We start from the raw sequence: 24,588 nt of genomic DNA, 5'->3' as shown, positions 1-24,588 counted from the left end.
CTAACACAGGAGTTATGCTGTAAATAAATACTATACACTTAATACCGATTAAGAAGGTATCATTTCAAAAATCGAGTCGCATGACGTGATTTTTTTAAACATTGATGCATTCTAAGCCACTGATTGTCTTGGGTCGACGAGTTCCGTCGTTGGGAGCCTTGAGCACAACGGAGTCCTCCACAAGGGACAAGCAGTCGGGCTGGAGTCGAGCATCTGTGGGATGAAGATTATGGCCAGAGGCAGGGGACAAGGCAGTTTTGAAAGAAAATCATTTCGAGTTCGTTTTGTCAATCCACGTGGTGCTTTTCATGTGTATAGTTAGAAGTACCTGAGTACAGAAGTTCTCCAGCGTGGCCCATATTATAATTGGATTATGATCCCAGAATTATAAAGAAACACACAACATGTTCGTCAATACCACTGTGGCCTTCAATGTAAGAACATATATTAGGCCACGTGTTGGTACATATGCGCTTCTTCATAACACATATATGGCATCACTTTGAATATTATGGTGTTTCACATCTTCAATGAGAATAATTTTATTTTTCCTATCATATATTCACATGACTATTTTACTCATCAACCCACATTGGCCATCGTGGCAAAGTTATGGCTCAACAAAACCTGTGACCGGCATGGCATTGAGAGGCCATCATCCAGCAGTGGATTGACAAAAGGCCATAAGTGTTTGCTCATTTTAGTTTTTTTATGATAGAGTACTCGTAACCTTCAAAAATACAAGTGGATTTCCTCAGCACGTCGACATACAATGCACAATTGGCACCTAATGGATTTCCCAGCTTTAGCCCATGCTGAATTAGAATCATTGAGCAACTCACCGACCAGGAGGCCCAGTCAATATCAGTCTAAATCTGTCGGTCGCCCTTCACTTAAAGTTGCACGGAAAATAAAAGAAAAACGTTCTAGGCGAGTAACTGCGGTGCTCAGTAAAGATGTGAAGCAATTAACTGTGGCCTATTACCCCCAATAAGTACAATTTGCAAAGCAATAGTACTTTGTAAATCCACTACTGAACAAAGGAGTATATATTTAAGCTATAGGCATTGTCTCTGACAAAATCACCCGTAATGCACCCGATCTCATCACATATCGGAAGCCAAGCAGATTTGAAACTGGATAGTGATTGGATGTTGTAGACAGCAGAGGGCAGTTAAACAAAACCCATAGTTTTACTGTAATTCTATGTTCACATCTATGCTCCCCGTCTTCACATACAGTCACCGACCTCTCCATATACTGTGGGGAAACCCTCATCCAGCAGTGGATTTAAAAAAGGACCATACAATACCCCAACCTTGGTCTACAATTCTTCACGGACAGCAAAAGAAAGTGTTTTAAAACGGTGCGCAAACCTAAAATGAACGCGGTCGGAATTGTGAACAAAGTTGCAAACACGTAACCGTACGGCCATTTACCAGAATACGTCCGTTGCACGGGTTGTCTAAGACGATCGCAGATCTACGGTGTGTTTGGGGAGTTGTGCACCGCGCATTGTTCGAAATTGCGTCCAACATTTTTCTCTGCTCTTCAGGAACTGAAGAAGCTCCCCAGCATACGGAGCGAAACATTGGACATGCTCCCGAACAATGCGCGGTACAACCCCACAAGACACAGCGCACAGAGTGATACAGCACTACGGCAACAAAAAACCCCAAAGCAGTCGTGTAAAACGACTTTTGTTGGCAGTTCCTAAAGCCGCCCTTTGCAGAATCCTGAACCAGTTGAGTAACACCCAGGGCAGCTACAAAGCCCTTTTAGCGGGGACAGTTTAATGACGCCCTTCTGCGATCAGGGAGTGGCGCGCATAAATGTTAATGATCCATCTGGCACGCAGACCCTCAGATGCCCCGCTAAATTGCCATGCTTATTGCAGAGGGGAAGCCTTGGCAGCTGGCAAGAGCGCAGCAGGGGTGGGCGGGTGGGTGGATTTAAAATGTCCAGCAGTTTAGCCAAACGTAATTATTGCGGCATCATTGACGAAAAAATATTTAAGGTCAAGCGACGTGTGGCAGATAAGGATTCGGAAAAGTGACATTTATGGCTTTAGAGTGTGTCATCTTTGAACTTTGATAATTATGCTGTCGGTTCAATGCCTGCTGCTGCCAAGATTAAGATGCCTAGATTTGTATAATTTGATGTTTTTGTGGTTTCAACAAAACGGGACTTGCAATCCAGAGGTCAGTGGTTCGATCTTCTGGAACGACAGTCGAAAAAACGGTGCAAGTGTATTACATTTACCCCTCCTCTCCCAGCTTCTGTCCACCCCGCAGGAGTAATTAGTTCATCAAAGTTAGTCGATCGATTGACAGGTTGAGTGTGGTGGGGTGAAGTGTGAGTACTCCCATCTCTTCCAACACGTCTGCCAGCGTGAAACGACATTATTGCAGGGCACTAAACGACTTTGGAATTCGTTTCCATCATCTCTTTTACCAGCTTCCTATGTTAATAATTATTGGAATCCTTTGTTTTGCCACTGATGGATGAAGTAAATTTTACTTTTGCTTAAACACGTGGTGCCTTTTCTGACAAAAGAATCTGCCATCCAAAGCGCCATGTGGTGATGGGGGTTGGTTATTTCACTCCGCAGTACTGTACCTCACCACGCTGGTGAGTGTGGGTTACTGCAGCGTGGGGACCAGTAGAAGGATCAGCTATCACCTGCCGCTGATGTTCGCCCTGCCTGAGAATTGAACTCAGGCCACCGGGTTCATAGCGCAGTATAGCAGTGGGCGAACCATTGCACCTCCTCACCAGTTCTCTACAACATCGCTCAATTAAAACAACGAGTTCATTGTTATTTGCTCGCTTATTGTCAGTGCTCTCCATTGCTGACTGCTTTGCATCGGAAACCTTTGGGTCTGTGCTCATCAGCTGTGCTCATTATATAGAGGTGATAAAGCAGCGTGTGTAGGGGTTCATTTCTCAATGGATATCTTCCGGGCCTCACAAACCCCAAACCAAAACACTTTGCAGAGCTCAGTCCCGGACAGCTTCAAGTAAGATAAAGAAGGTAAGCCCCTAGTGTGTGCAAGCAAAGCTGTAACAGCAGTGGTTGGGGCCTAAGAACATATCTGCGTTACTGGAAAGCTGCCAAGTTACTATCGGCAGATCTCGGTTTGACCGCACACTCAGTTGATGGAAAAAAAAACGGGCGAATTAATTCAAATGCCCTTAAACTCTTGTATCTGCGGGGCTTACACTTTATAATTTTGGAAAATCCTACAGTTGGCTTATCCACATCAAAGTGTTTTACCACAGAAAAAAGTAGGCCATCGCTGTCAGTTGCACAACTGTGGCATTATTACCTTGGTCGTAAAGACATCAGATATAGTAGACAGCAGTTTGAGGTCACTGGGGGGTTAACTGCCTGGCGGATAATAAAGCAGCCACACTCTGAGAGAGCTGTTCCTTGGTACAAAAAGAGGACAAAAACCTCGGCACGAGAAATTTACACGAGTCTATTATTTTACAATGCTTTTAGCAACATTGAGATGGAAAGACATTGTCCTTGGGAGTATTTCATTTGTGAATGTCGTGTTCATTTTATCGTCGGCAATTACATTTTTTTTACAAATTGTGCACAATTGCCCCTGAACGCAAACTTAATTATCTGATGTGAAATAAACCCCCTGTTACAAGTGAACATTGTGAAATAGGAATGTTTTCTCATTTCTCCTTCCACATTACAATTTCAATGAGGGCAGTTAATGTTTAATTGACTACTTATCCCTCTGTCAATTCACTGCTGGAAGAAGGCCACCCCACTCCGTTTAGGTCATGGAGAGGCTGTTTGACCATACTTCATCACACTGGTCAGTCCACTCAAGGCCTGTTCACATATCGCTCGCCACTGACGTTAGCCCCGGTTAGAAATCAAACGGAAGTTGTCGCAGTGCGATAAAAATTGCACCACCACTCTATCTCCCATTTCACATTAACTACTAATATTGTCTCCCAGACTACACATCGTATATTATGACTATAAACATATAGCTTCCACTTTCTTATAGACCAAATGATAGATACGTCCACAGAATACTGTATAGGTTTGATCAAATTGTGATATTATCTTTCAACATGCAAATGGCTCCACCACTGAAATGCGTTTTTGCGGGAAGCAAGCATCTGCGGAGTGCGCAGCACGTTATAAAGTTAGCTGCGGGGCATACCAAGAGAATTGGGAGATCAGTGAAGCAAATTAAAAATAAACAGATGCCATATCTCGCATGCCATGACCCAAATTCCCATCCAGCTAAATCCTCCGCAGGGAAAAATGGCATTTAGTCAATATGGAAGGCCGTCTTCATGACGCAGGGAATGTGTGCCAGTAGTTTGCACGCACACGCGTGTACTGTTTTGTTACTGCTATGCAGCAGGGTCAGTCCATGGTTTTTATTATTGCAGCCACATCCCCAGTGGGATGGGTTAGGTACGTTTTAGGAGTGCCCTCCAGATAACCTCTCCTACTGATTGACCGTAAAATTGCAAACCCCACTCCAACCACGGCTATCCAAGGACAGCACAGGAGTTGATTTCATGGTCGCAGTGCGATGGTGTCTGTCACTTTAAGCCGTTTCACCGCACATTTTCATTAGAGGCACGAGTGAAGTGGTGTAATAATGCGTGGTTTTACGTCCAATTTAAGAGATATTTGTTTTCGTTTATATTTGTGTATGATTTTAACTCGGTGTTTGTAATATTTCACTTTTTTTCCCCCAGGTCCGCCCTTGAAATATACTCTTAGTCTCAATGAGCTCTCACCTGGTTTGAAATCAAATTGACTAACGAAGCAGTCGACGATTGTTTAAAATACATTTATTGGTGTTTTGTAAAAAAAAAAAGCTTGCACGCCACCACATCCCAAAATGTATATTTTTTTACAAGCTGACCAAAATTGAGCTAAGTTGTCGCTATGTCTGTCAAGACTCTTTCGCAGAAGCACAAATGTATTACTCTCGAAGCCCAGTCAGAGCCTTCTCAAAATCGGAAAGTGCGTGGTCTCACCGTCGCGCGAAACCCAGGGGACGAGATATCCGCACCCTGGTGCCAGGTTCACGGCAAACGTCGAGCGCCAGAGCAGCGTGCGGTGGCACGGGAGGGAGATCGCGGCACCCAGCCGCCACGGCTGGAGCAATCCCAGTGCTTCTCAACACTTTTGGTATGACGCTGCCCACCCCCACCGGTCAAGACCACTGCCCCCCCCCCCCCCACGCCCCCACCCACCCACACAAATACTTTAAGTTGCGTACAGTTTCCATGTGTTTTGTCGCTGCAACGTGGCGCTGATCTTCCCCCCCCCCCCGAGCACATTCGCAATATCCTCCTGCACGGTATCCATGCCGCAGCCTGCACTCCCCCACCCCCCTCCCTGGGGGGTTGTGAACTGCTGAGCAAGCCCATTGGGGGCCCTAAATGTACATGTTTTGCACCCCCCCTCCCCCATCTTGATGCTTTATCCACCCCCTAACAAAGTGCTCTTCGCATTCACTCACAACCTAAAATGATAATGCAACACAATACGTACTATGGACACTCTTGTTTAAAATAAAAGTCTACGTTAAGTAAGAAATATGGTACTTGGGAAGTAAATACCAATACAATACACAAACGATCCTGAGCCAATAATAATAGCTGTATTAATCGCAATAATAATAATTTTAAATCCCTGTCATTTGGGAGACGCTCGAGCTGCTAAGGGACACCCAGCACAAGTCTCTGTCTGCTCTCGCCTGGTCTTGCCTCTCAGCATTGCACTCGTTTCTCCACCTCCACGCCTAGCCTCAAATATGCACTCAGTGCGCTATTTAGTTGAACGTGGAACACGCAATTCGGGCACTGTTTGTCCACGTGGCCCAAAGTGTGCAAACGATTCTAGGTATGTCACTTCCCATATTTCTTCCAAACTGCTTCATCGTCATAATTAGCCAGCCATGATCGATCCACTGCTGGATGAAGGCCTCCCCAAGCCGTCGCCAACTCTCACGATGCTGCGACGCAACAATTCACGCAGCACGTCCACTTGAGCTGATCAGCTTCACCCGATGAACTCACTGCATGCGATGTACCGAACCGATGTTTGATGCACATGTCCAGCCCGTCTTTGTCACTCGACTGCAGCAGGAGGCCCGCGGCACGCCGTGCGAGTCATGGGGATTTACTTGACCATACTTCGACACGTTTGCCGGTGTGCGCTGGTGACGCTGGTGACGGTGGGCAGCAGAGATTTGGGCGCGCAGTACAATACAAAGGGGTTTAATTGAATTTCCGCTGCTTACAATGCAGCCCCCACCAATCACCCATTCAAGCACTATCCAGGCTAAAACCTGATTAGCTTCCACAATCGGACGAGACCGGGCGCATTCCGGATTTGTTCAGGTTTGTGGCTGTACATGTAACACGTATTTTAAAACTTGTATATCTGTGACACTATAGGTGCCAATGTAACACTGTTAGCAGGATACGGGTTATACATTTAAAGTTTTAAATATAAATTTGTATTCCATCCTCCCTCGTGACAAATACAGCACGGAGTGGATTTTGCAAGTTTTTTTTAAATCACCAGAGCACGAACTTTCCCAGCTCCTTCGTAAATCCCCCTCGCCCACTTCACTTTAATTAAACGTCGCAGGCCGTCTCCCACCGCTGTGCTTGCCGATTTCTTTACTTTAGGGCGAGATAGCTCGGGTCCAACTTTGCTGACACGCACACATATTGAAGTTGTTCGGTGAGCCAGGCTTCTTGAGAGCGACCGAACGTTCCGCTGTGTGGGCCTACTCACGCAGTTACCGTACGTGTCTTGGTAGCATCGTACCAGCACGTGCTGGAAGCACAAACGCAATTACGCAACCACACGAAACAACAGCGGCCCTTTTGGGGAAGCTGAATAAAATCTGAAAAGGTTAGAAAATATCGCGAGTCGCATCAAACAGAAAGAAGTGTTTGCTCTACACGGGCTAGAGGGGCCGAGGTGCCAGGCTACGCATTGCCGAGTAGGCGCACGACACGGCCTCTATTCGCTTCGCTGCGCCAGGGCCAATGCCGCCGGTGTCGCCTCTCATATCCGGGATGTCCGTTGCCACCCGTCGAGATTGGGTGGTTGGAATTCTCCTCCGCTGCTCGCTGTGCCCTGTCCGACTGCCTCGAGGTCGTGCCACGCAATGGACAAAGATTCCCCCGTATAGCCTTAAACAGGCTGTTGGGACAAGTGCCGTTAGCGCACCTTCGAAGCAGCCAAGGGTAACGGGCATCCGCACAGCGCCCACTGTGATTCTTGTCCTCGCCTGCATCAGGCGTGACGGAGCGGGGCTGGTCACCGTCGAGGTAAATATCATCGACAAGTCTCAGTTCTACGGAAGGAACACGCACCCCAAACGTGTGCCCGATGTCAATAAAGTCTTATAAATATGGACTCACACAGCTAATGGATTGGAGTCGAACCCCCATCTTATGCTTAGAATACAGGAGCAATTCGTATGTCGTAATCGGGTTATTTCTGCGACTCAACTTTAAAAATACTGCAATGTCCTTTATTTACACAAATACATCTTTACCGAGTCTCAAGACGTTTTCAGGAGGGTCCTGCCACACTGGGATGTTAGACCAATTCCACCAGAGAGCGTCTGGCTTCATATGGGAGGAAAGCAGAGACCCTGGAGCAAACCAAATAACCAGATTCAATCTTGCTTGGCTTACACGGTCCGACACACCCCGGGTGATTTGGTCAATCGGGCATGGTGCGTTTGCCTTTGCTGCACACGGCAGGGAAACTGAAATGACTCTATGGAAAGATATGACTGCTTAGCAGAGGCACGCAGTTTCGGTTATGACCCAAATGACGTCAACTAAATTAGAATAATAAAACACAAACCCGACGAGAAAATGTCACCGGTTTTCCATTAGTAACTCTAGCACTGCATTTAAATTCCCTGGTGTACGGTGAAGATCAATGCATGAACCGGAGGCCATGGCGTTTCTAAAGCGCATGCACCTCTCAAATTTCACAAAGACCTCCTTCCCCTCTTGGGAGCCATGGCTCGCTTTCCTTAGGTCCCCCATTTTCAGGAAATGCACAGATTCCCGGGAAGATTGTGAAAGCGCACAACATCGCCCTACCACAAACTCACCCGCAATGCGATCTCGTCAGATTATGGAAGCTAAGCAGTTTAGCGCCTGGATAGCGCATGGAGTCGGTGACATTTGCCATCGCGTTGTTCGCAATAAATTAACTTCATATAATGATAATTAACAGCTAACAATGCTGCTCTTATTGTCAAAGCATGCTAAAGGCAACGTAACAAAAAAATCATTGTTGTACCGTACAATACTCCAGCCTCTATGCTCTCCTCCTTCATCAACATGTACCTAGAGCCATAGCCCCATCACTACCATCAGTAATGGTCAATCCTGCCTTGTAATAATCCACACAAAAAGACACAGATGCCCCGTTTAACCTGTAACGGACTGTTGGGGCAAGTGCTGTTAGCGAGCACCCGTGACGGCCGGCACCACGCCCTGTGTATTTGTACACATGCACCTCCGATTCGCACGGTTGGCTACGTACAGTGCGAATGAAGTTCAACGTACAATACATACGTGTTGATGTTATCGCTCCATCTCCCCAGAGGACGTGCTCTCTGACCAGTTCCACTCCTTGGCTGCAACTCCACTCGTCTAGGCCATCGCTTGCAGAGCCGTGCCGTAACCCACCTGACTATGAAGAGTGTTTGTCGTTCACCTCCACGCGTCCTCTTGTCCATGTGCTCCGTCTCTCACAAATTGCTCCGTGACTAGTTGGACACTTTTTATTATTATTGTTCTATACTGTTCAGTAATTTACCATGTTTCATAACCGTTATATGTCATGACAGGCAGTTTGGTGTCGATTAAAACGTCATTCTTAGGCAGATGGGTGTGTGACTTTTCATTATCAAGTATTTTTTCCCAAAATGACTCTAAACCTGCTCTTCAATCTATTATCTAACATTGATTTATGATTGTGCTAAATGTTCTATTTATCTAGTGACGACGCAGTTATTATTCAGATTTTAATTTGCTTCCATCGCTAAACAAAATTTATTTTTTCATTTTGTCATTTTGGTGACCGAGAGTCCCTCTTGCAATTGAGGCTCCCGGTCTCTTGACTGGCCACCTGGCACCAACAAATTTCACTTCGCCCGCCTCTGTATTTCATCAACTTCATTCTGGGCCGCCTTCAATACCTTTTTTGTAGGAACACACACACATTCTATTGCGCTTGCTTTCCAGTCGCAGCCTTGCCAAGAACGCAACAAAACAAATGGCTCAACTGGAACGCATTCACGGCGGCATGCATTGAGTTCATTTCGGATCTCGATATTCCGTCCGAATTTTTCGCACTGGTTTTTTTCGGTCCAATACTCCGTGTAACAGGGTTTTGTAATCTGCTGCAGATGCCACTCACACGCACAGCACGGCGCGACATTTAATACCAGCCAGCTGCAGCTATACGCAGACGGAACCCGCTTATACAATACAGGACGTCGCATATCCGACGGCCACGTTCAACCACTTACCAATTAACCGCCCTCGCCCAAGGATCAACTGTGTGAGTGGTCTTAGTCTCGTGTACACTCGCTCACTTCTAAAGTGCAGTCAAGCATCTTCCCCGCGTCGACTCATTTCCCGACACTTCCACTTCATCGTAGTTTGGATGTACTGTGCAAGTCGTCCTTCACCAGTGGATCTCAAGAGCGCCGCGCGTGTCGAGGAGGGGAAAAGGGCGAGAAGGAACCGGGGAGAGAGAGATTAAAGAGACCAGACAGTGAACTAGGGAGTGGAGGCGTGTAAGTGTCCATCAACAGCAGGGAACTCCGGAGGGTGGCGCGGTGCGGACACAAGCGCGGTGCTCACCCCAGGCGGTCGGATATGCGACGCTGTCCTGCACACGCATTACCCCATCTGCCTTTATAGTACAATTTACACCGATAAGCCATTATACAGCAAAAAAAAGTTTTAGCCCGATGCAAGTTGTGTAACGCAGCCATGAGGATCGATTAAAAGTCCTGATACCCATTGTAGCCTGGCATATCCGATCCGAGCCAGCGCAGTGCATCTCATGGGACAAGACATCTGAATCTGGCTCGGGGCCAAGCAGGGCCAGGGGCGGAGTTAATTATTTTTATAATTGTGACGTCAGTCGACAAAACTGCAAGAACATCGCGTCACCTACATGCGACTCGTTTGTTCCGCGTGACGTTGACAGCACATCTCGACCTCTGCAGAGGAAAAAGATTACGTAGCGCGTCGTGAGCCGCGCCGGGCAGCCATGGGAATGGGGGGAGGGGGGGAAGAGCGATTCCTCTCGACCCACCGTCTGTACAAGACGCAGTCGCACACAAACGCTCGTCGGCGCCACCTCTTCTGGCTGGACCTGCGGCAAGGGATTTATAAACCCCGGAGCGGAACACCGCATCGCCGCGGGATTCTGGATATTTACCACGGATCTGGTTCGCATTATCAGCACCGCATTCCACGCGGCAGCTGGGCAGGCTGCAGCGGACGAGCTCTCGCTGGTTGGTATGTGCAGGTGCGCGCGGTCTCCGTGTTCCGAGAGCAATAAGCAATGGCCCAGAGCAGAGACGTACATCACAATCGTGCTTCTTGGACAAGCACGCCGCTTATAAGGGTCGGTGAATGCACTCAATAGGTCTTGGGACGGCTGCCACAGCGGTGCAGTGGTGAGCAGCGCGCTGATGCCAGGTCGACGGGTTGATTTCATTTCCCACCGCTGCCGTTGCAACGATGGAGGCGAGTTTCTCAATCCCCATCACCGCCTTCATCCACCCAGCAGCATGAACGGATTCGCCACAATTTAAAGGCGTGGGCTTTCGCGACCAACATTATTCATGGGCAAGTAATTTTTCAGGTAGATTGCGTAGATGTTAACGTGTTGTACCATCCACTTCCACACGACACGTGGAATTAGTAAGGTTTGTCACTAGAACAAATCGTGACAATTCGTTACTACTTAAGCACATCGGTGTGTTGCCGGAATCGGTAAATCGCCTTATGATGCGGATAGCAATGACCAGCAAAACGTCGGAATTAAATTGTGAACGCTGTGGGTTTACTAACACACCGGTAAGCCAATCAGCTCTCGACAGCTGCCTCGAGTGTAGGCCCTTCTACTAGCAACGACATGAGCGAGCAGTTTCAAGGCTGCACCTTTACCAACACCATCTTTTGGCTGTCCGCCTGATGATGCTGTTGTAATTACTGGCGAAACGTCGTACTCGAATGGTATATGTTGTGGGCTTTACTCTCCAACAGACCGGTGTGCTGTATTAGTAACAAATTGGCATGTTTTCTTTACGTGACAAACCTTACTAATTGGCCGTGTCGGGTGGTGGTGGGTTTAACGACACATTTGTATTTACGCAATCTAACCCAAACGCCGATATTATGGACCATCTTTTGTACTGTACATGACTGGCCCTGTTCAGACTCTGCATGGGCAACTTACCCATTTATTTCGATCGACCAATATGTAGTCGCGTTCACCTATGGGCAGTGTCGCTTACATCACATACACTGCATACACACATGGGGTCGTGACAACATTGAGGCACTCCGTTTATGGTATTTATAAGTGAATGTACAATATCGAACAATCCATGACATCAATAAAGCAGAGATGTGGTTTAAAAAAAATCACAACCATTAACACTGCGAATATGTAAATATCTGTACACAACCTTGAATGCAAATAGGACAAAGATACGGTCCTGTTGATGTACTTTCCCCAAAGTCAAGGAGTCATCATCTCGGTCTACTCAATGGGCTCGCTCATCTCAGCCGGGGGCCCCCGAGTGGTATCGCCAACTTCACATGGCCAGTGGCGGCGCTGGGCAGAAAGAAACGAAGCATATGCTGCGTGCCCCAAGTAGCTCAAGGGGGTGGGGGGCCCGGGGCGAATGAAAAACGTAAGGATGCACCAAACATCAGCTCACATTGAAACCTTAATGTGATCAACAAAGCGAGCTTATTCACATAGGAGAAGCCATAGTCTCGCTAACCGCGACCTCATCTGCCTCTCATTTGAACCGCATCTCTACGTTTGCTTACATTTCTCAGATCTCGAGACAACGCCGTCTCTTGTCTACAACTCCCCCGTCATCTCACTAGGAGGGGGTGGCGGTCACCCCACTAAGACCCATTCTACTCTGGGCCCGGAATGAGCCAGCGTCACCATGGCCGGATCCTCCATCACACGAGGGACAGATATGCAACCACAGACTCCACACACATCAAAAAGGCGATGAAGGTTAACGACCCTGTTTAAGTAATGCTCAGTCAATCCCACATCGTCACGAGAGATGGACCATTGTTTAGGACGCTCCACGTGCAAGACCTCTAGGCGGCAGATGACGATTCGTACTTCGATGCTCCCGATGCTCTACTGCCCCCCATTAACCAACACGCACGGACCAGCGTGGGGAAGTATGCTCAAATATACGACAGATCCAGGGAGGCCCTAATCCAGCTGTCGAATGAAAAATTGGGTTGTATATGCGCGTGTGTAACGTCAAAGTCATTGATAGACTGTTGGGACAAGTGCCGTTAGCGAACACCTATTAAGGCAGATACAGCGCACAAATAGGGTGGTGTGGTCCACCCCATACCCGTACGCCTTTGTCTCCCCCGTGTTGGTCTTCACACACACACACCATATACTTCATTTAAGTCTCAGGAGACCTCGGAGAGGTGCAGGTCCAGATAACTCGCACCGATTGTGTCCACTAAGTGGTTACCATATAGTATATACATAAGTACAATTGCTTAAAAACGTAAAATCAACTCATGTTTGAAAATGAATTGGCGTAGATTTCGATATGCAAATATTCAAAACATCGAGACCTTGGTATATATATTTCAAAAACGTTGAATCTCAACCCAATGTAAAGCAATTCGCCTTTACGGGCGCATTCAAAATAAGCCACTCGACTTTTGTAACAGTTTAAAGACGCGCACATGAGCGAATCATTTTAGACAACCACAATGGATACTGACGTTGGGCTGGTTCGGAGCAGTGCGCTAACCACCACGCCACCGCTCTAGACACATACAAAATCCCCCGTATAGCCTCAGAATGTAGGGGCAAGTTGGAGTTGCTCCGAAGAAGGCTGGAACGCCACACGAGGGGGTGGGTGGCCAGCACCACGCCCGACCGCCTTTGTCTCCCCAGTGGCGTTTACACACACCAGGTACTCATTTGAGGCCGAGTCGACCTAGGAGAGGCCCAGGACCGGTTCAGATAATGGTCACTGGGGTTGTTCGTGAAATGGAATCGAACAGAGGTCGCCAACCGCATCACCACACACAAAAGATAAAGATCCCCCATGCAGCGTTGTCGTGATGTTGGGACCAGTGCTGTTAAGCGAGCACCTGTGAAGGCCGGCACGGCGTACGAGGCGGTGTGGCCAGCACACACAGACAGACGTGCCCACACATTGGTGGGACGACTCAGTACGTGAACACGAGGCTGGAGAAGCTGGACTCGAGCCAGGGGGAGCCGGAGAGGATCTCGTTCATCTCGGGAGAGCGCAGGTCGGGGAAGTCAAAGTGAGACGCGCTGCTGCTCTCGCTCAACGAGTCCACGTCTCGGTCCAGCGAGCCCAGCAACTGCACGTCTCGACACCCCATCTCCTCCTCCTCCTCTTCATCCTCCTTCTCCTCCTCCTCCACGACTTTCTCCTTGTCCAGCTCGTACCAGCTGCTGCCCGCGTAGCCACGGCTCCTGCTGCCCGACATGAGCGCAGCTCCATCACCTTCACCACCATCACCACCACCACCAGGAGGGTCTTCCTCCATCCTGGCGCCGCCGTGCCTCGCCGCCTGCTCGCACAGTCCGGGGCCTCCTCCCGACCACGACGACGGCCTCTGCGGCCTCGACCTCGTGGTGGCAGTGGCGGCCCGACTGCGGCTGCTCCCAGTGGAGGAGGAGGAGGACGACTGCACGTGGGTCAAGGCGCGCTTCCTCGCACCGCCTCCTGCTCCTGCTCCCCCTCCCCCCGCCGCTGCCGCTGCCTTTGCTCTTGCGGCAGAGGGCGGCGGAGGCGGCGGCGCATGGTGGCGAGGTTGGTGTGCAGGAAGGCGTTGAGATGACGACGATGGAGGATGAGGAGGATGAGGAGGCAGCTGTGGAGCGGGAGGCTGAGCCTTGACCCGCTTGCGTGGTCGGTATTTGTAGTCGGGGTGGTCGGCCATGTGCTGAGCGCGCAGGCGCTCCGCCTCGCGAACGAAGGGCTTCTTCTCGGCGTCTCCCAGCAGCCTCCAGAGGCGGCCGAGCCGCCTCGAGATCTCGGCGTTGTGCATCTCGGGAGAGAGCTCCATCAGCCGCCGCCTCTCGATCTGAGCCCACACCATGAACGCGTTCATGGGCCTCTTGATGTGCCCCGTGAGACGCGGCGGTGGTGGCGTGGCGATGCTGCCGGCTGCTGTGGTGGTGGTGGCGGTGGGGCACGCGGCTTGAGAAGGCCGCTTCATCGTGGTTGCCCCGCTGACTCCGAGGTGGCGCTGGAGACGCGCTGCCGAGTCCCGCCGAGAACGCGAGACGCCGGTGCCGCACACGTGCGCGCCGCCTATATATACTGGGGGTGACGTCACGGCCCAGGGGGGAGGGAGGGGTGTGAGGGGCGGGGCTAGGGTAATTTTTAAAGCGGCAGTGTAGAGACTCCCCCTGGCACCCCATAGACTCCCCCCCACCCCCATAGACTCCCCCCCACCCCCATAGACTCCCCCCCACCCCCATAGACTCACCCCACCCCCATAGACTCCCCCCCACCCCCATAGACTCCCCCCCATAGACTCCCCCTACCCCCATAGACTCCCCCCCACCCCCATAGACCCCCCCCCCCACCCCCATAGACTTCCCCCCCCACCCCCATAGACTCACCCCCCACCCCCATAGACTCACCCCCATAGACTCCCCCCCCCACCCCCATAGACTCACCCCCACCCCCATAGACTCCCCTCCACCCCCATAGACTCCCCCCACCCCCATAGACTCCCCCCCACCCCCATAGACTCCCCCCACCCCCATAGACTCCCCTCCACCCCCATATACTCCCCCCCACCCCCATAGACTCCCCCCCACCCCCATAGACTCCCCCCACCCCCATAGACTCCCCCCCACCCCCATAGACTCCCCCCCACCCCCATAGACTCCCCCCACCCCCATAGACTCCCCCCACCCCCATAGACTCCCCCCCCACCCCCATAGACTCACCCCACCCCCATAGACTCCCCCCCCACCCCCATAGACTCCCCCCCACCCCCATAGACTCCCCCCACCCCCATAGACTCCCCCCCTACCCCCATAAACTCCCCCCCCACCCCCATAGACTCCCCCCCATCCCCATAGACTCCCCCCCCACCCCCATAGACTCCCCCCTACCCCCATAGACTCCCCCCCACCCCCATAGACTCCCCCCCACCCCCATAGACTCCCCCCCACCCCCATAGACTCCCCCCCACCCCCATAGACTCACCCCACCCCCATAAACTCCCCCCCACCCCCATAGACTCCCCCCCATAGACTCCCCTTACCCCCATAGACTCCCCCCCACCCCCATAGACCCCCCCCCACCCCCATAGACTCCCCCCCCCACCCCCATAGACTCACCCCCCCACCCCCATAGACTCACCCCCATAGACTCCCCCCCCCACCCCCATAGACTCACCCCACCCCCATAGACTCCCCTCCACCCCCATAGACTCCCCCCCACCCCCATAGACTCCCCCCCACACCCATAGACTCCCCCCACCCCCATAGACTCCCCTCCACCCCCATAGACTCCCCCCCACCCCCATAGACTCCCCCCCACCCCCATAGACTCCCCCCACCCCCATAGACTCCCCCCCACCCCCATAGACTCCCCCCACCCCCATAGACTCCCCCCCCACCCCCATAGACTCACCCCACCCCCATAGACTCCCCCCCACCCCCATAGACTCCCCCCCACCCCCATAGACTCCCCCCTACCCCCATAAACTCCCCCCCACCCCCATAGACTCCCCCCCACCCCCATAGACTCCCCCACCACCCCCATAGACTCCCCCCTACCCCCATAGACTCTCCACCACCCCCATAGACTCCCCCCTACCCCCATAGACTCCCCCCACCCCCATAGACTCCCCCCCACCCCCATAGACTCCCCCCCACCCCCATAGACTCCCCCCCTACCCCCATAGACTCCCCCCCACCCCCATAGACTCCCCCCCACCCCCATAGACTCCCCCCCACCCCCATAGACTCACCCCCATAGACTCCCCCCCACCCCCATAGACTCCCCCCCCACCCCCATAGACTCCCCCCTACCCCCATAGACTCTCCCCCACCCCCATAGACTCCCCCGCTACCCCATAAACTCCCCCCCACCCCCATAGACTCCCCCCCACCCCCATAGACTCCCCCCCACCCCCATAGACTCCCCCCTACCCCCATAGACTCCCCCCCACCCCCATAGACTCACCCCTACCCCCATAGACTTCCCCCCCACCCCCATAGACTCCCCCCCACCCCCATAGACTCCCCCCCACCCCCATAGACTCCCCCCTACCCCCATAGACTCCCCCCCCACCCCCATAGACTCCCCCCCCCACCCCCATAGACTCCCCCCCCCACCCCCATAGACTCACCCCCATAGACTTTCCCCCACCCCCTTAGACTCACCCCCATAGACTCACCCCACCCCCATAGACTCCCCCCCACCCCCATAGACTCCCCCCCACCCCCATAGACTCCCCCCCACCCCCATAGACTCCCCCCCATAGACTCCCCCCCATAGACTCCCCCCCACCCACATAGACTCCCCCCCCCACCCCCATAGACTCCCCCCCACCCCCATAGACTCCCTCCCACCCCCATAGACTCCCCCCCCACCCCCATAGAGTCCCCCCCCACCCCCATAGACTCCCCCCCCACCCCCATAGACTCCCCCCCCCACCCCTATAGACTCCCCTCACCCCCATAGACTCCCACCACCCCCATAGACTCCCCCCCACCCCCATAGACTCCCCCCACCCCCATAGACTCCCCCCCACCCCTATAGACTCCCCCCACCTCTATAGACTCTCACCCCATAGACTCCACCCCCACCCCCATAGACTCCCCCCCCCCCATAGACTCCCCCCCACCCCCATAGACTCCCCCCCACCCCCATAGACTCCCCCCACCCCCATAGACTCCACCCCCACCCCCATAGACTCCCCCCCACCCCCATAGACTCCCCCCACCCCCATAGACACCCCCCACCCCCATAGACTCCCCCCCACCCCCATAGACTCCCCCCACCCCCATAGACTCCCCCCACCCCCATAGACTCCCCCCACCCCTATAGACTCCCCCCACCCCCATAGACTCCCCCCCACCCCCATAGACTCCCCCCCACCCCCATAGACTCCCCCCCACCCCCATAGACTCCCCCCCACCCCATAGACTCCCCCCCACCCCCATAGACTCCCCCCCACCCCCATAGACTCCCCCCCACCCCCATAGACTCCCCCCCCACCCCCATAGAGTCCCCCCCCACCCCCATAGACTCCCCCCCCACCCCCATAGACTCCCCCCCCCACCCCTATAGACTCCCCCCACCCCCATAGACTCCCACCACCCCCATAGACTCCCCCCCACCCCCATAGACTCCCCCCACCCCCATAGACTCCCCCCCACCCCTACAGACTCCCCCCACCTCTATAGACTCTCACCCCATAGACTCCACCCCCACCCCCATAGACTCCCCCCCCCCATAGACTCCCCCCCACCCCCATAGACTCCCCCCCACCCCCATAGACTCCCCCCACCCCCATAGACTCCACCCCCACCCCCATAGACTCCCCCCCACCCCCATAGACTCCCCCCACCCCCATAGACACCCCCCACCCCCATAGACTCCCCCCCACCCCCATAGACTCCCCCCACCCCCATAGACTCCCCCCACCCCCATAGACTCCCCCCCACCCCTATAGACTCCCCCCACCCCTATAGACTCCCCCCACCCCCATAGACTCCCCCCCACCCCCATAGACTCCCCCCCCACCCCCATAGACTCCCCCCCACCCCCATAGACTCCCCCCCCACCCTTATAGATTCCCCCCCATCCCCATAGACTCCCCCCCCACCCCCATAGACTCCCCCCCCACCCCCATAGACTCCCACCCCATAGACTCCCCCCCCACCCCATAGATTCCCCCCCATCCCCATAGACTCCCTCCCCCCACCCCCATAGATTCCCCCCCATCCCCATAGACTCCCCCCCACCCCCATAGACTCCCACCCCATAGACTCCCCCCCACCCCCATAGACTCCCCCCCCCCACCCCTATAGACTCCCCCCACCCCCATAGACTCCCCCCACCCCCATAGACTCCCCCCACCCCCATAGACTTCCCCCCACCCCTATAGACTCCCCCCACCCCTATAGACTCCCCCCACCCCTATAGACTCCCCCCACCCCTATAGACTCCCCCCACCCCCATAGACTCCCCCCCCCACCCCCATAGACTCCCCCCCCACCCCCATAGACTCCCCCCCGCACCCCCATAGACTCCCCCCCCACCCCCATAGACTCCCCCCCCACCCTTATAGATTCCCCCCCATCCCCATAGACTCCCCCCCCACCCCCATAGACTCCCCCCCCACCCTTATAGACTCCCACCCCATAGACTCCCCCCCCCACCCCATAGATTCCCCCCCATCCCCATAGACTCCCCCCCCCCCACCCCCATAGATTCCCCCCCATCCCCATAGACTCCCCCCCACCCCCATAGACTCCCACCCCATAGACTCCCCCCCACCCCCATAGACTCCCCCCCCCACCCCTATAGACTCCCCCCACCCCCATAGACTCCCCCCACCCCCATAGACTCCCCCCACCCCCATAGACTCCCCCCCACCCCTATAGACTCCCCCCACCCCTATAGACTCCCCCCACCCCTATAGACTCCCCCCACCCCCATAGACTCCCCCCACCCCCATAGACTCCCCCCCACCCCTATAGACTCCCCCCACCCCTACAGACTCCCCCCCACCCCCATAGACTCCCCCCACCCCCATAGACTCCCCCCCACCCCCATAGACTCCCCCCCACCCCTATAGACTCCCCCCACCCCTATAGACTCCCCCCACCCCCAAAGACTCCCCCCACCCCCATAGACTCCCCCCACCCCTATAGACTCCCCCCCACCCGTATAGACTCCCCCCACCCCCATAGACTCCCCCCCCACCCCCATAGACTCCCACCCCCATAGACTCCCCCCACCCCTATAGACTCCCCCCCACCCCTATAGACTCCCCCCACCCCCATAGACTCCCCCCCCCCACCCCCATAGACTCCCACCCCCATAGACTCCCCCCCCCACCCCCATAGACTCCCCCCCACCCCCATAGACTCCCCCCCACCCCCATAGACTCCCCCCCACCCCCATAGACCCCCCCCCCAACCCCATAAACTCCCCCCCACCACCCCCATAGACTCCGGTGCCGGGTGCTCACGTTATCTCGTAAGAGGGAGAGGTTATCTCGTAAGAGGGAGAGGTTATCTCGTAAGAGTGAGAGGTTATCTCGTAAGAGGGAGAGGTTATCTCGTAAGAGTGAGAGGTTATCTCGTAAGAGGGAGTGGTTATCTCGTAAGAGGGAGTGGTTATCTCGTAAGAGGGAGGTTATCTCGTAAGAGGGAGAGGTTATCTCGTAAGAGAGAGGTTATCTCGTAAGAGGGAGAGGTTATCTCGTTAGAGGGAGAAGTTATCTCGTAAGAGAGAGAGGTTATCTCGTAAGAGAGAGAGGTTATTTCGTAAGAGGGAGTGGTTATCTCCTAAGAGGGAGAGGTTATCTCGTAAGAGGGAGAGGTTATCTCGTAAGAGGGAGAGGTTATCTCGTAAGAGGGAGAGGTTATCTCGTAAGAGTGAGAGGTTATCTCGTAAGAGAGAGAGGTTATCTCGTAAGAGAGAGAGGTTATTTCGTAAGAGGGAGTGGTTATCTCCTAAGAGGGAGAGGTTATCTCGTAAGAGGGAGAGGTTATCTCGTAAGAGGGAGAGGTTATCTCGTAAGAGGGAGAGGTTATCTCGTAAGAGTGAGAGGTTATCTCGTTAGAGGGAGAGGTTATCTCGTAAGAGTGAGAGGTTATCTCGTAAGAGGGAGAGGTTATCTCGTAAGAGTGAGAGGTTATCTCGTAAGAGTGAGAGGTTATCCCGTACGAGGGAGAGGTTATCTCGTAAGAGGGAGAGGTTATCTCGTAAGAGGGAGTGGTTATCTCCTAAGAGGGAGAGGTTATCTCGTAAGAGGTCCAAACAGCCCACGACAAACACGCACACACACGTTTTGCTAAACCCATCGACAGTCCCTTGAAGAGCTGCCCCATTGTGGTCCTCTCGTCTTACGCAGGGCACGTTGCAGTTCTTCAGGGACTGATGATGGTTTTTGCATACTGCGCAAATACCGAGTGCTTTTTTGTACACGTTGCTGCTGCGTGTTATTTGATACTTATGGTTTTTCAGTCTGCGTTGTTTCTTCTTCTATTATGATAGGTATTTCTCGCAATTTACTGATTCGATCACTTTATTTCATACGGCTCCGGGCCACATAGCCGTACTGATCGGGTACTAGAGGGGGAGATATTTTCGACGTGGCTAAACAAATAATTATTCTAATCGAGGGCTTTGCACCTTGGTATTTGAAAATGCGGTTCGACCTCCGGTATGAGTCGGTCGCTTCCCCTGATACAGCTAACCTGTTCTCAACTTAGTGGGGGTGTCATGATGCATCCGATTAATCGGATAATGTTGATTTTAAGGTCGTAGTGCATAAATACAATTGTGTGTGAAAATCGATACACTGTAAATTGTATTAATTTAATGTCCACGTAATATCTGCGGCTACTAGAGCCCGCTATACTCGACTGGATGTTAATTTATTATGTAATAGATAGCATTGAAATATTTAATGGAGACAATTGGTTTATTCGTTGATATCGTATGCCCTTTCATGTGTTTACTTACATAGCATATGTACTCATAGCATCACGTGGCACACACACTCATACAACACACACTCATAGCTTATATATAGACGGCCCTATCATCATGCAGAGAGGACACAATCATAGCTTATCCACTCACCAGATGCATTTCAGCAGCACCCAAGCGCATTTGAGAGTCATCGCTTCCTGTAATGACACAGAGAGGATTTTCAAATACCCAAGACACTTCCACCAAATGTGTAGTGGACCTTTCTTTCATATAAAGAGATGACAGTGCCTTTGTAGCCAGTACTTGGCTGGGTGGCATTCCGATTGGAGTGCTTGACTCAAGAGGCGGAGAGAAGGGGGGGGGGGGGATCGCCCTCCCCCTGTTGAGACCCTGGACAATGGTATTTTATTGATATTGATAAGCAAATATACCCACGAACATGTTTTAATATGAATCCAGGGCCCTATTCAGAAAGCTTGGAATTTCTGGACCGCCGTCTCCCCCCCCTCCTCACGCCCACGCCTCTTGCTGAGTTTTTAGATCTAGCTCTGGTATGGAAAGAAGAACTTCATCGAGCAGTGGATCGAAAAATGTCCGTAAATAAATTCGAATTAAAACTCTCAGTCGACGTGGTGGTCAGCTGCGGTTCTCTAGCCGGTGCACGACTCGAAATAACAAAAAAAGAAGCGAGGGATCGAGGAGTCATCCTTGCTGGAGCCCCAGCCACAGCCAGCGCGCGATGACAAACGAGGGGGGCCAGAGATGAGCCACCGCCTTGCCATCTGCTCCGAGCACAACCGGCAGCACCGAGCGCTCCGCTTGGTGCCGCGTGCGCGGGTCGCCAGCTCTGAACAGCCAGAGCCGTGATCACGCCCGCCAGCGAGGCCCACGCCCGCTTACAAATTGACTCCCTAGGGATCTCCAAGCCAAATGTTTTTTAAAATATTTTATTTTTTCTTTGTGTCTGCGCTTCTCCCACTCTCGTTCGGCATATGGTGGCTGCGAGTTTGTATCTTCATTAACGGGACTTATTATTATTATTACTCATCTTACAATTTGCGTTTCTAAATACCAAGCAGATGCATGCGTCGTGGTTGCATTTAAATGGCACCACAAGAGGGAATCTGGGACTTAGTTGTGGCGTTCATTATGGAGATAGGGATAACTGTGTCAGGAGCGTAGTGGTGGCATCGTGGTTTGCAGACTGCAGCTGTAAAACCGGCGACGGGAGTTCGATTCATAGGCATAATTGCGAGTGATTTGGACCAGTCCTAAGTCTGCCCCCCCCTCCTTCGCCAAACCACACTGTAGTGAAGTATGGTCAACAATCGTCAACGACCGAAATGCAGGGGGAGGCTTTCGCCAGCGGACTGGCAAATGGCTGTCATTTCTCTTTAATTATTCACTGCCATCTCATGCAGAAACTCAACTCATTCGTCAATAGCACTGTTTCCCTCAAAGGTAAACAGAATATATAATTGCCCTTCTTCGTAGCAGAGAGATAGAGAAGCCTGAGAGACAGAGTGAGCAAAAGTTTGAGACTGCACGATACACCACGGGGCACTGATATAATCTTTATTTTAATGATGTTTCCAGATGAACAGTTTTCAATGTGGCATCTTATAAAGGACTAGGGCAGCAGTAGAATGTCGGTGGTTAGGGTATGTTATCCTACAAGCAGAGGATGCAAAATATTTAAGTGGACAGAGACTCGGTAATCCCAAATATATCCCAGGCCAACCAATTACCTATGTTGGCAGCGCGAATGATTTTCTTTCAAGATACATTAGTTCGCCTTTCTGTGCCCTAGGCAATGAACCACCAGAGAGAGTCCTGCGTGTATCTTTTGTTTCCAAAGCATCGCGCCCGGCTTTTCCAAACTCCATTAATTTTGGTTTCCGGTAGGACGGTACACCCTGTTCTCTTGCACCTAACAGCTCAGTGCACATTCAGTGTGTGCCCTCTCCGAGCACCGGCCTCTGCATACCCACACGAACAGATGTGGCCAGAGCATGGCACCTCCGTCACAAGGCAAGTGCCTCTACCACAACCTCGAGGGAGAGGGGGAGGGGGATCAAATCGCCATTTAACATTGTCCAACCTGGTGAAGTATGGTCAAATAACCCCGCATGGTGTCGGAGAAGCCCTCTTATCCAGCAGTGGATTTAGAAAAGGCCTGCACAAGTTGATAATTGCATAGACCACGTATTTTTTAATCCTGCCCCACCTGTCACCTTAGCACAGCGGTCTTCCTTGCAAGGCCCCCGGGCCACTGGCGGCCCCTGGTGGCCTTTAGTGCGGCCCCCGACAATACACAGCACGTGACAACACTCAATCATGCTGTCAACCCGAATGGTTTCAGATGTGTGGCGGCCCTCAAACTCAATGTCTTATAGGCGAAAGTGGAACATTGGTGAAGAACATTGACTCAAAGGTATGAATGGGGACACCACAGTGAACGGACCGACACGTCCCGTGCGATGGGGTACAGTGTGGGTACTGCAGGGCTGCACCTTTATCATGTTGCAGGCGACAATAGATAGAAGAATGGAAAAAATTAAATTGGCATGGAAATGAGTGCCGTGTTTTTGTAACCTATTGAACGGATCCGTTGGTGCAAGCGGGCGAGAGTGACACGCCATTCAGCTGTTTGGATTGTGTCATTCTCCACTGGCCGCCCTCGCACATGCTCCAAATGCACACGCGTGCGAAGCAAAAACAGCCGGGGTATGACGAGCACACACGGAGCCAAGAGGTGAACGGTTGGGACCGGGACCGCAGCCACCATGGGTCAGAGGTCGCAACCGGGTACCCGATACCCGTACCCTACCCGATACCCGGCTACCCGTACCCGGCCGGGTACGGGTACGGGTAGCCGTTTGCGACCCTGGTGCGGCCGGGTACGGGTACGGGTAAGGAATCAAAACCCGTTTGCGATCTCTGCCATGGGTGTACGGACACTTCCAACGTTTTAGACATGGCTTAAGATTGTTAGATGTCCACCCAGAAAAACGCCACGGCCGTCAAGTGTGCGTACTCACACGTCTTCCAAGACGTCTGGCCAGCGTGGATGAGGAGGCCAACATCCCTCTACGTCACGCAACAAACATTACTCTCAGTGGCAGATTAGGTGGCAAAGTGTTGCGGTTGACTGGTAAGGATCTCAGAGGTAGCTCTATGATATCCACTGCTGCGGGACATTTTTTTCCCGCACGACGGATACGTGCTGACGGTGCTGTTGTGCTAGAGAGCCGAATTGAAACTTCGTCTATTGACATGACGCCGACAGCACAGTCGGGATGACATTTGGGGAAAATTACAAGGAAAAAAAACTAAACCGAAAAAACCCGAGATATTTTGATTTTTTTTTTGGCAGGAAAAAAATGTGTCTTTCCATTCTCGCACCGCAGCTGCGAGCCCGTCTTACGTTCCCCACACGAGTCACGAGACCGCGCGAGCAGCCCCGCTCGTCACACCGAACAAGCCCGCTCATTGATACCAACACAGAGCCGGGTGGCCTCGGCGACAAACAACTCCAAAAGGGCAACGGAGCCGCGAAGGC

General features: G+C 52.7%; 1 protein-coding gene across 1 annotated transcript; it reads right to left on the bottom strand.

The window, feature by feature from the left end:
* Nucleotides 1-11,629: 11,629 nt before the first annotated feature.
* Nucleotides 11,630-14,606, bottom strand: LOC133353355 (transcription factor SOX-11-like). The gene has a single exon (XM_061569539.1). The coding sequence runs from the start codon at nucleotides 14,545-14,547 to the stop codon at nucleotides 13,525-13,527; it is 1,023 nt and encodes a 340-aa protein (XP_061425523.1). The 5' UTR covers nucleotides 14,548-14,606; the 3' UTR covers nucleotides 11,630-13,524.
* Nucleotides 14,607-24,588: the final 9,982 nt, after the last annotated feature.

The sequence above is a fragment of the Lethenteron reissneri genome, chromosome 43 (genome assembly GCF_015708825.2).
Source record: "Lethenteron reissneri isolate LAM-NWPU_2019-01 chromosome 43, ASM1570882v1, whole genome shotgun sequence".
Taxonomy (NCBI): domain Eukaryota; kingdom Metazoa; phylum Chordata; class Hyperoartia; order Petromyzontiformes; family Petromyzontidae; genus Lethenteron; species Lethenteron reissneri.
Note: the sequence above shows the minus strand (reverse complement) of the source record. Positions and strands in the feature narration are given on the sequence as shown.

What these genes read in the sequence shown, in the direction of transcription:
- LOC133353355 (XM_061569539.1), bottom strand. Translation starts at nt 14,547, where the DNA reads ATGAAGCGGCCTTCTCAAGCCGCGTGCCCCACCGCCACCACCACCACA.